The 12,793-nt window shown below is 40.4% G+C and overlaps 1 protein-coding gene across 1 annotated transcript; it reads left to right on the top strand.

Annotated features, from left to right (window-relative positions):
- Positions 1-9,194: 9,194 nt before the first annotated feature.
- TPD52L3 (TPD52 like 3) lies at positions 9,195-9,806 on the top strand (the record flags this gene model as incomplete). Its single annotated transcript, XM_079706710.1, has 1 exon — positions 9,195-9,806. Exon 1 carries the CDS (start codon positions 9,240-9,242, stop codon positions 9,804-9,806), a length of 567 nt encoding a protein of 188 aa, XP_079562836.1. The 5' UTR covers positions 9,195-9,239.
- Positions 9,807-12,793: the final 2,987 nt, after the last annotated feature.

The following is a 12,793-nucleotide window of genomic DNA, read 5'->3' as shown; positions in this document are numbered from 1 at the left end:
TTTGCTGCATCCCATAGGTTTTGGGTCATCGTGTCTCCATTGTCATTTGTTTCTAGGTATTTTTTGATTTCCTCTTTGATTTCTTCAGTGATCACTTCATTATTGAGTAGTGTATGTTTAACCTCCATGTGTTTGTATTTTTTACAGATCTTTTCCTGTAATTGATATCTAGTCTCATAGCATTGTGGTTGGAAAAGATACTTGATACAATTTCAATTTTCTTAAATTTACCAAGGCTTGATTTGTGACCCAAGATATGATCTACCCTGAAGAATGTTCCATGAGCACTTGAGAAAAATGTGTATTCTGTTGTTTTTGGATGGAATGTCCTATAAATGTCAATTAAGTCCATCTTGTTTAATGTATCATTTAAAGCTTGTGTTTCCTTATTTATTTTCATTTTGGATGATCTGTCCATTGGTGAAAGTGGGGTGTTAAAGTCCCCTACTATGAATGTGTTACTGTTGATTTCCCCTTTTATGGCTGTTAGTATTTGCCTTATGTATTGAGGTGCTCCTATGTTGGGTGCATAAATATTTACAATTGTTATATCTTCTTCTTGGATCGATCCCTTGATCATTATGTAGTGTCCTTCTTTGTCTCTTGCAACAGTCTTTATTTTAAAGTCTATTTTGTCTGATATGAGAATTGCTACTCCAGCTTTCTTTTGGTTTCCATTTGCATAGAATATCTTTTTCCATCCCCTCACTTTCAGTCTGTATGTGTCCCTAGGTCTGAAGTGTGTCTCTTGTAGACAGCATATATATGGGTCTTGTTTTTGTATCCATTCAGCCAATCTGTGTCTTTTGGTGGGAGCATTTAGTCCATTTACATTTAAGGTAATTATCAATATGTATGTTCCTATTCCCATTTTCTTAATTGTTTTGGGTTTGTTATTGTAGGTCTTTTCCTTCTCTTGTGTTTCTTGCCTAGGGAAGTTCCTTTAGCATTTGTTGTAAAGCTGGTTTGGTGGTGCTGAACTCTCTCAGATTTTGCTTGTCTCTAAATGTTTTAATTTCTCCTTCAAACCTGAATGAGACCCTTGCTGGGTAGAGTATTCTTGATTGTAGGTTTCTCTCCTTCATCACTTTAAATATGTCCTGCCACTCCCTTCTGGCTTGCAGAGTTTCTGCTGAAAGATCAGCTGTTAACCTTATGGGGATTCCCTTGTGTGTTATTTGTTGTTTTTCCCTTGCTGCTTTTAATATGTTTTCTTTGTATTTAATTTTTGACAGTTTGATTAATATGGGTCTTGGCATGTTTCTCCTTGGATTTATCCTGTATGGGACTCTCTGTGCTTCCTGGACTTGATTAACTATTTCCTTTCCCACATTAGGGAAGTTTTCAACTATAATCTCTTCAAATATTTTCTCAGTCCCTTTCTTTTTCTCTTCTTCTTCTGGGACCCCTATAATTCGAATGTTGGTGCATTTAATATTGTCCCAGAGGTCTCTGAGACTGTCCTCAGTTCTTTTCATTTTTTTCTCTTTATTCTGCTCTGCAGTAGTTATTTCCACTATTTTATCTTCCAGGTCACTGATCCGTTCTGCCTCAGTTATTCTGCTATTGATCCCTTCTAGAGTATTTTTAATTTCATTTATTGTGTTGTTCATCATTGCTTGTTTCCTCTTTAGTTCTTCTAGGTCCTTGTTAAATATTTCTTGAATTTTCTCTGTTCTATTTCCAAGATTTTGGATGTTTACTATCATTATTTTGAATTATTTTTCAGGTAGACTACCTATTTCCTCTTCATTTGTTAGGTCTGGTGGGTTTTTATCTTGCTCCTTCATCCTCTGTGTGTTTTTCTGTCTTCTCATTTTGCTTACCTTACTGTGTTTGGGGTCTCCTTTTTGCAGCCTGCAGGTTCTTAGTTCCCGTTGTTTTTGGTGTCTGCCCCCAGTGGCTAAGGTTGGTTCAATGGGTTGTGTAGGCTTCCCGGTGGAGGGGACTAGTGCCTGTGTTCTGGTGGAGGAGGCTGAATCTTGTCTTTCTGGTAGGCAGGTCCACATCTGGTGGTGTGTTTTGGGGTGTCTGTGGCCTTATTATGATTTTAGGCAGCCTCTCTGCTAATGGGTGGGGTTGTGTTCCTGTCTTGCTAGTTGTTTGGCATAGGGTGTCCAGCACTGTAGCTTGCTGGTCGTTAAGTGAAGCTGGGTGTTGGTTTTGAGATGGAGATCCCTGGGAGATTTTCGCCATTTGATATTACATGGAGCTGGGAGGTCTCTTGTGGAGAAGTGTCCTGAAGTTGGCTCTCCCACGTCAGAGGCACAGCACTGACTCCTGGCTGTAGCACCAAGAGCCTTTCATCCACACGGCTCAGAATAAAAGGGAGAAAAAGTAGAAAGAAAGCAAGAAAGAAAGAAAGGAAGGAAGAAAGAAAGAAAGAAAGAGTATAAAATAAAATAAAGTAAGATAAAATAAAGTTATTAAAATAAAAAATAATTATTAAGAAAAAAATTTTTAAGTAAAAGAAAAAACAAACAAATGAACAAAAAACAGACAGACAGAACCCTAGGACAAATGGTGAAAGCAAAGCTATACATACAAAATCTCACACAGAAGCATATACATATACACTCACAAAAAGAGGAAAAGGGGAAAAAATAATATATCTTGCTATCAAAGTCCACCTCCTCAATTTGGGATGATTTGTTGTCTATTCAGGTATTCCACAGATTCAGGGTACATCAAGTTGATTGTGGAGATTTAATCCCCTGCTCCTGAGGCTGCTGGGAGAAATTTCCCTTTCTCTTCTTTGTTCGCACAGCTCCCGGGGTTCAGCTTTGGATTTGGCCCCGCCTCTGCGTGTAGGTCACCGGAGGGCGTCTGTTCTTCGCTCAGACAGGACGGGGTTAAAGGAGCAGCTGATTCGGGGGCTCTGGCTCACTCAGGCCAGGGGGAGGGAGGGGCCATTATTTTTATTATTGTAGCAGATATTTAATAAATGCTAATTTCCCTTCTGTATTTTCTTTCAGAAAGAGAAGAGGAACCAGTACAAATGAAGGTCCATTCTGAACTCCAGTAGAAGAATCAAGCAGAGCCATTAGTGTTTATAGTTTGCTGCATTACTACTGTATTTCTTCACGTGTGATATTCACATTTTGTGGCGTTTTAATGTTTCTAAAATTGGGTTTGCATGATTTAATCAGTGTGTGATTTAATACAGGTTCTTTTTTTTTTTTTTTTTTTTTTGTGGTACGCGGGCCTCTCACTGCTGTGGCCTCTCCCGTTGTGAAGCACAGGCTCCGGACGCGCAGGCTCAGTGGCCATGGCTCACGGGCCCAGCCACTCCACGGCATGTGGGATCCTCCCGGACCAGGGCACGAACCCGTGTCCCCTGCATCGGCAGGCGGACTCTCACCCACTGCGCCACCAGGGAAGCCCTAATACAGGTTCTTCCTCCTAGAAACCTCTTATTAAAATGAAGATGTGTCTTACAATTGATTGTGTCTCAGAATCGAGGAAATAAAGTAATTATGCTGTTGCCATAGCAGGCATGACAGATTTAAGACAAGAATAGCTAAGCAACTACGGAGTAGAGTCCAAGCCTTAGGTTTTATGTGTGATAGCAAATTCACCACAATGCTCATAATCTTTAAAAGATTGTGAGTTTTCTATTAACAGCTTGATTGCCCCCAGGTCTCTGCAGCCACTGGCTACAAGTGAGTCAAACTGCTTTGGCCCCCACATTTTGCTGGTTCTAAACCCTCAGAGCCAAGCTTCAGGGCTTAAGCACACCACCACCCCACGCCACCAAGTCTCCCCAGTCACTTCTTGGAGTCCTCTGTGCTCAGGACCAGCCCTTACATGTGCTTCTAATCTGTTCTTTCTATGGATGTCTAGTCTGTGCCCAGTCCCTTGAGGGAAAGTGTATCTCCTAGTACTCAAAATCTGAACATCCTCCAGATAAATTTTCCTGCTTAATTAAGGGTCAAGTAATCTGGGTCCCTTACAGACATTTTAATAGCAGTCTACGCCTTTGTTGAAACTGCATGTAATTCAGGAAGTGTGTTGGCTGGGGAGGAGGGTGATAGTGAGAAGCAAGTGTCAAAATGTCTTTTTACAACCCTCTGTTCCCTTTTAAGGAATCCTCCTAATTTCTAGATCCTGACTAGAGAAACACACCGAACCCTGGTTTCCTTAGCAGAGCACAGAGAACCTATTTCTACCAGCCCATAACTGACCAGGTCTTTACTGACTCATGTGCCAGCTTCACCTACATTCTTCTCTTAGATGATTCCCTACTGTTGTCCCCAGGACTTACCATCCAACCTGCTATCCTCCAACACATAAGGAGAAAAAACAAAATCAAAACTTCTGGGAAGGGATAATCTGTTCCCCCCACTTTCCTCAGCCAAATGAAAAAAGGGAATGAGAACACCTTCTGTTGTGAAATTCCCCCTAAAGTCTCCTCATACTGCCCTTTATTTAGTTTAGTTCTTGGGCTTCTTTGCCCTTCATCTTCAGCATTATGAGGGCAGTTTCTGGTTCAGAGTCTGAGAAAATTCTTGGAACCACTAGTGTTTCTGCAAGCATCAAAAGAAAAGTCCATTCTCTGGAACAAAATAGTGTTTAAAGAGCCCTTACTACCCTTTGTAGGTCTTTATATATACAGCCTTCATGTTTTCAACAGGAAGAATCTTCATTTTTAATCTAGGGAAGTTCCTATATCTTTTGATCATTTTCTTTTCCCTTCTCTTCACCCCTCCACTTCCCTGTCATTCCTCTTCTTCTACCTCTGAGGATCCATACGTAAAATTCCTCCTAACAAGCCCCTTCATCCCATACATATCATCTCATGCAAATGCGGAGAGGAGAACATTAGTTCTTCAGATTCAACCAGATTCTGAATTTTAATTTGATTCCCCCAAGGATTCCTGCTACAATTATATACACAACCAAAGAGAGTGAATAAGTCTCCAACTTAAAATAAGCTCCAATTTAATATCTTGATAGTATGTTTGGGCTTCAGAGAAGAAAATCCTATGCTATAATATACCTCACTATTTTTTTAAGTTAATTAGTCCATGTACAAGGGCTGCTGAAAGGAAATGTCACCCTGGTTCTAAATGAAGACCAACTCAACTACTGAAATGTGAGGATTGTTACCCATAACCTGTGCAGCTGTAAACTGCAGCAAATATTCCAGTTCATGCTGGAGAATATCTATGGGGAAGGTGACTCACTGCATATATTACAGATGGAGCTGGGCTATGATGTGAGACAGTTATGAAAATAACTTGCAAACTGAAATCAAATATAATATTATGGCTTTCCACAAGAAAAGCCTAACTACCAATTTTCTCCTCCTACTCTTGAAACATTCTTACTGGATTAGGTTTTCAACTATATGCCTTATTTTCAGGCCCAATTAAACATTTAAATATTTTTCCTGTTTTTCAGCTAAAATGAACAAAATGTTCATGGTAGTAGTTCTGTCATCATAGAAATAAAGTCCTAGAGAACTCACTATGGTTAAATCTAGCAGTGCAAATGACTGGACTACAGGGTGAGTTGTCAGTTATTTAGAAGCAATCTGAACCACTAATGTGGATTATTTTACAAGAGCTGATGTAATCAGGAAGCTCTGCATTGACGTTCCATAACAAAAGAAGTCAAGTGGTTAAAACTGCTGACACTGGTACAAGTCCCTAATCATTTCTAGACTCAAGTATCAATTACCACAATCTCGCTCCTTCCATCCCCAAACAACCCAGACCTGGTGAGTGGGATGACTTTGCTTTTACATTCAAGTTTCAGTAATTTATTTCTAAAACATAAACCATTTTGTTGTATCATTTACCTTTACATTTACAAAGGATTGGTATAAATCCATCATCCTTACTAGAAAAATAATTCAAAGTTTATTCTTTGCTAAAAATGGGTCAATGTAGGAATAAAGACACAGACCTACTAAAGAATGGACTTGAGGATATGGGGAGGGGGAAGGGTAAGCTGTGACAAAGTGAGAGAGTGGCATGGACATATATATACTACCAAATGTAAAATAGATAGCTAGTGGGTAGCAGCCACATAACACAGGGAGATCAGCTCGGTGGTTTGTGACCACCTAGAGGAGTGGGATAGGGAGGGTGGGAGGGAGGGAGATGCAAGAGGGAAGAGATATGGGAACATATGTATATGTATAACTGATTCACTTTGTTATAAAGCAGAAATTAACACACCATTGTAAAGCAATTATACTCCAATAAAGATGTTAAAAAAAATTGGTCAATAACGTCTTTCTTGGGAAAAAAATACAGCAATCCATTGTGGAATTAAAAATAATTTTCAAGCTCTTTCTTCAGAGGTTACTGAATCAAATATTTTGGCTGTTTTTAGTACACAAATAGCATCAAAAAGCTTTCAGTTTCAGATGAACAGTTTTGTGAGCCTTTCTGTGGAATACTGATTATTTCATTGTCTAATCTAGAGAGCTGAGGTTCTAAAATCATGGGGCAATAATTTGGTATTTTACATCTTAAAAAGATAGTTTATTCAAACAGTTGGTTAGATTCACTATAAATTAAGTAAAATTTCATTTGATAGATCTACATTTTCAAAACCTATGTGTTATTTTGTATGTGGTTATGCATAAGCCTAATAAAATGGACTGTTCCATTGTGTAACTTATTTTTCCAGGCCTACTCAGGAGGTCAGAATATTACTAGCTAGGAGGCCCCTTTCCAGAGGCTATGTTTTTCTTTGTTTGTTTTGTTTTTTGGTTTTTTCTTAACATCTTTATTGGAATACATTTGCTTTACAATGGTGTGTTAGTTTCTGCTTTATAACAAAGTGAATCAACTATACATATACATATATCCCAATATCCCCTCCCTCTTGCATCTCCCTCCCATCCTCCCTATCCCACCCCTCTAGATGGTCACAAAGCACCGAGCTGATCTCCCTGTGCTATGCAGTTGCTTCCCACTAGCTATCTATTTTACATTTGGTAGTGTATATATGTCCATGCCACTCTCTCACTTCATCTCAGCTTACCCTTCCCCCTCCCTGTGTCCTCAAGTTCATTCTCTATGTGTGTATTTTTATTCCTGTCCTGACCCTAGGTTCTTCAGAACCATTGTTTTTTTTTAGATTCCATATATACGTGTTAGCATACGGTATTTGTTTTTCTCTTTCTGACTTACTTTACTCTGTATGACAGACTCTAGGTCCATCCACCTCACTACAAATAACTCAATTTCGTTTCTTTTTATGGCCAATATTCAGAGGCCATGTTTTGACTTGGGATATGGAAACGAAGTTGCTCAGAGAGGTCAGGTAAATTTTGCTATGAGGGAAATCATTACTCTACCAAAAAGAATCACAGCTTAACAAAAGATTTCATACTTTGAACTGAAGGGTGAGGAAACATAGAAATAAGAAAATAGGCAGTGAGGTTGGTGGCTGAAACAATTCAGAGAAGGATAATCAAGTGCAAGCTCAAATCTGGTTATCTGGAATCTCAACTTGGAATAGACAAATGTATGCTCCGTGTAATTCAGGGGTTTCTTTACCCTTCATCCTCAGTTTTAAAAGAAGAGCACTGGTTCAGGGTCAGAACATTCCTGAAAACACTAGTGATTCTGCAGGCGGCTGAGGAAGAGTTCAGCCTCTGAAACAAAACAGTTTCTAGGCAGTCCTTACTGTCCTTTTCAGGCCTTTATACACCCAGCCAAATCCCTCATTAGCCTTTGTGTTTCCAACAAGGACAATCCTCATTTTTTAATCCAGGGAGGCACATACTTCAAAGTAAGACAATAATAAACACTACTGAGCTATATGAAAGGATTATTAAGTATAAATCCAAAGGTTTGAAGTTGGTTTGGATGCCCAGCTAGATGCTTCATTATAGCTACAGACATGAGTATGGCAAACAGCTGAAATTTGCTGAGGATCATATAAGGTTCCACAAGATAATGCTTGCAAGAACTACCAGAATATCCAACAAAACCACTAGAAACTAAGACTTGCTCAAGGCTATTCCCTGGTAACGGGCAGCCAGGCAATGAGCTAAATGATACTTGACCACCTGCCATTACTGGGTTGAAGTTCTGATTTTTCCGCTGTATAAATTACCAGCTCTGAATAGAAGTAGGGGATATGATACGTTGGCATCCTGACAGATCCTGTTCAACTACTACTACTTTTCTGTGCAGACCACCTCCCACAACTGATAACCATGTATATGGACAGACATGCCTTCAGAAATGTAAGTGGATGCTTTGAAAAGAAAGAAAATGCAACTGCAACATTGAAAACCCATGCACTATTTGCATATATCTTATTTCTTCTCTCTTAAATTCTCATAGTACAGTAGCGTTTGCTTTTCTTAAGCTTAAACTTGACACAACTATTATAGATTTACTCATTCTCCCTCCCTTTCCCTCCCCAAAATAACAGACAATTGTGACTGGTCAGACTCACTTTCTAAGTTCCACTATCCCAAACCTTTGCCACTGTTGATACTTCATGCCGTGGGAGCACTGTTGGACTTAAGAGTTTTGAGGGTCCTTCATATACACCTTATGAGTGGTGCCAGGAGTTTCTCAGGCCCCTTTGGGAACCTGGGAAGGAAAAATTAGGAGGGTACAAGACCAGGAGTCATAGACTCCCTGCCCCATTTTGAGGCAGTTTTTATTTATTTTATGTATGAGGCTTTGTCATAAATTTCTGTTAGCACAAAAAGTTCAACTGATTTTCAAGGTTTTAAAAATGGCTGCTGTGGTGGAAAGAGGTCCATAAGGGGAGTCAGACTTGGTTTGAAGGGCAGGATCAGTCACCTCTGAGGCAGGAGGGAAAATACCTCTTCTCCCTGACAATTGTGGAAGCACCTACCTCACAGAGACGTTGTGATTTCTAAACCACTATGAGCATTGGAGGCACACAGACAGAGTCCACGTTCTGTCCTCTGCGCCCTTCAGGCCAGAAGTCCCACCTCTGCCTCCACGACCCCAACCCAACCTACCCTACCCACCAGCCACACACCCAACCCCACCCGGAAGTGGACCCGGTAAACCAAGGCATCTATTCTGCAGACAGGACACTGACCCACTGGCCACAGCATCCATTCCACTGGCCAAGTTATGGATCCGTGCCACCCCACCCTACATTCTGACCCTGAAGGCCTAGACTTCGACTCTGCTGGCCAAGACTACTTTTCCTCTGGCCATGAGTTCGACTATCACTACCAAGAATTGGACCTGGACTCTCTTCATGAAGAACTTCTTTCTCAGTCTATGCCAGGCGCCATGATAGAGACCTCTGCAGCCACGTATGAATCCCACCAGACTGCCGAACCAGAGGATCTCACAGAGGCGGAGAAAAAGGAGCTCAAATCTAAGCTTGGTAAATTGGAGGCAGAAATTGTAACCCTACGCTGTGCGCTGGCAGCCAAAGAGAGACGCTGCGTGGAGCTCAAGAGGAAGTTGGACCTGACGGCCTTGGTGGGGCTGAGGCAGAATCTTTCCAAGAGCTGGCACGATGCTCAGGTCTCCAAAGCCTACATGAAACAAAAGACGTCAGCTGCCCTGTCCACCATGGGCTCTGCCATCTGCAGGAAGCTTGGAGACATGAAGAAATCGGCCACATTCAGATCCTGTGAAGGTCTTATGGGGACAATCAAGTCCAGAGTCGCAGGTGGCAGAGAGCTAGGCAGTGACGGCCTTCCTTCTTCAGCAGGGAGTGGGGATGATCCGCTCCCAGTTTCCGGGAGTAGGGATGATCCGCTCCCGGTTTCAGGGAGTGGGAGTGATCCAGTTCCAGGAAGTAGGGATGACCTACTCCCCTTTCTGGAGCCAGAGTGAGCTCCTTGGTAAACTTGCCTGGCCACCTGACCAGTGCAAGAACTCCCTTCCCTCATCCCAATTGCACCTCTGCCCATCAAAAACAACAACCAAACGACAATGGTAAAGTTAATTCAGGAAATGGACAGAGTCCAGTTTTGAGAAAAGTAGCTCCCATTTGTACACACATATTTGCTGCTGTTGAGATAAAGAATTCAATGTTTTGTACACTAAGTTATTTTACACTAAAGTTTATATGTGAAATGTATCACTATACTAGCCTTCCTGGGGTTGCATTTAAATGGACAGGACAATGGTTCCAGAGGGATTTTAGGCCAAATCAAAACTCCTTTTTTGGAAAAACCAGTGCATCAAAAGGCCAGAGTAGGTTTCTGTTTAGAACTGGTAAAAGGTATGAAACAATCTGCAATTTTATCCTCTCCCCATTTCCTTCCTTCCTTCCCTAAATCCTAGAAAGAAGCTTGAAAGCTCTACCTGGCCTACGATTTTTATCTTAAAGAAATGATCAAGAAAAATGTTGTTTTCAGACCTACTTGAGAATGGACTTGAGGATATGGGGAAGGGGAAGGGTAAGCTGTGACAAAGGGAAAGAGAGGCATGGACATATATACACTACCAAACGTAAGGTAGATAGATAGTGGGAAGCAGCCGCAGAGCACAGGGAGATCAGCTCGGTGCTTTGTGACCGCCTGGAGGGGTGGGATGGGGAGGGTGGGAGGGAGGGAGATGCATGAGGGAGGGGATGTGGGAACAGATGTATATGTATGACTGATTCACTTTGTTATAAAGCAGAAACTAATAAAAAAAAGAAAAAAAAATGTTGTTTTTCTCTGAGACCCTCAGAAAGGGGGAAAAATATTAATAGACTAATTGGTACATAATACTATGACTTTTATGAAATGATTTTTTAAACTCCTAATTAAGCAAAATAACTTTAGCTTCAATTTAGGAGATTGTCAACTACTTTGGACTCAAGCTGAAATTGCAACTTTATTTTGCCCTGTGCTTTGTTTGTAATCTTTTTATATATCAAAATGAGAGTTTTATAATTGAATCCTTGTGGCCATGTGTCTCTGCCACAACAGCATGCTACTTAAAAGAAAGAAAATTTCTTCTCCATTCTGTGGCAATTCCTAGTTAGTTATCACCTTCAGCTGAGGGACTGAAGGGAAAACAGCATAGCCAAATTCAAGAAAGATAAACCCCTGCCTTAAGTGATATTTAAAACAGAATGTCTATCCCCTGCAATTCTGGCCAGTATGCCTTTGAACGGACCTAACTGATTGTACATCACTGGTCACCTTGACTCCAAGTTTGTCCTTGTTTATAGCTAACCCCAACAGAGAAGGAAACAGAACCCAACCCTCAGGGGATATCAAGATAGTAGGAGCCTGTAGGAACAGGAACCTGGTTTCAGTTTGTTTGAACTTTCTCATGTCTGATTTTCACAGGAGCTATGTTTTGGATTTTTTGGGTTTTCGTTTTTTTCTATTTTCAACATGCCAGGACCTGGCAGCTTCTTTCATTCCTCCAGTAACAATGCAGGTTAAAAGTTTGTCTTATATTGGCTTTTAGCAGGGGGACTAGAATCTTTATTTTCTTGGGTATATATATTGATAATGTCTCACTGTCTAAAGGTAGTCCCTACAGCCTAAGAAAGTGATCCTGTTTTGTTGATTTTTGAATGCTCCCCCTATATTCCTTTGGTTTTCCTACAAGCAAAACCAAATACCACTATAAATGCAAAAGCACTTGGTAAACTATAAAGTCATTGATGTAAAGTCCACATATTTCTGAGGACAACATTTTGCTTGGATTAAAATAAGATGTTCAACTATTTTACATGTTGTGTTTTAATTTGTTGTAGTTTTATGTGCTGAAGAACTAGAGAGAAACTTGCAGCATTCATGAAGCCAAAGTAGCCCAACAGGCAAAGGCTTTGACCCCATATTGCAGAAAGCCTTGTGTTAGAGAAAATCTCCAGCTGACATGATGAGACAAACCCAGAATATGTTCTATTTTAGGTAGTAATTCAAACAAATGTTGTAACAGTTTCCCCCAATAAATCCTCAACCCCCTGAGAGCAGTGAAGAACACAACTATTTTTGTTTATCATTGTATTCCCATGCCTGGCTTACGGTAGATGTTCAATAAACACTTGTTGAATTAATGAAGGAATCAATATCACATACTTCAGACATCAAACCTTGAATCCAAGAGATTATCAACAACATGAACTTGTTGACAAGTTTCTCCTGCTTTTAAAGCATTTCACTTCCCCATTCAGAGATAATTTGAGATCCTACTATGTGTCAGGCACTGTGCCAGGCTCTGAAACCACAGAAATCAATTAGACATGGCCCATGCTCTCTAGAAACAGATTTTCAAATCATTACAACTCATTGCAGTAGGTGCTAAAATAGAAGACATCTGTAAAGAATGTAGCCTTGGTAGTCAGAAAAGAATTCAGAGAGGCATAAAGTCTTAGAGGACTAGTAGGAATTTGCCAGACATACAAGAGTAGAACATTCCAGACAATATACAGAGGACCTAAGTCATGAAGGAATGTAATAGAATGGCATGTTCCAGGAAATACCAATAAGTCATTGTGGCTAGAGAGAGAGGGGAAGTGGTGAGAGACGAGGATGGAGAAATAAGCAGGGGCAAGATAATAAACAGTCTTCTTTATATGCTATCTGACATTAGTATTTAATCCTGTAGGAAATGAGGAGGCTTTGAAGGTACTTAAATCAAATTCATGTTTTAGATGTACCACTCTAGTCACCATAGAAGTAGATTGAGAAGTATTTGATAGAATCTCCAAAACTTAGAAAGCAACTGCATAGGAGAGAGGGAAGGACAGATTTGCAAGTTGATAAAGATGTAGAATTGAAAAGACTGATACTGACAATGCTGGAGCTGCACATTCATTTTGCTTTGGCTCTTCTATTGGATTCCAGCATACCTGCATCAACAGCCATGGATAC

Source organism: Hyperoodon ampullatus (genome assembly GCF_949752795.1).
Source record: "Hyperoodon ampullatus genome assembly, chromosome: 6".
Taxonomy (NCBI): Eukaryota; Metazoa; Chordata; class Mammalia; order Artiodactyla; family Ziphiidae; genus Hyperoodon; species Hyperoodon ampullatus.
This window is presented reverse-complemented; position numbering and strand designations above follow the sequence as displayed.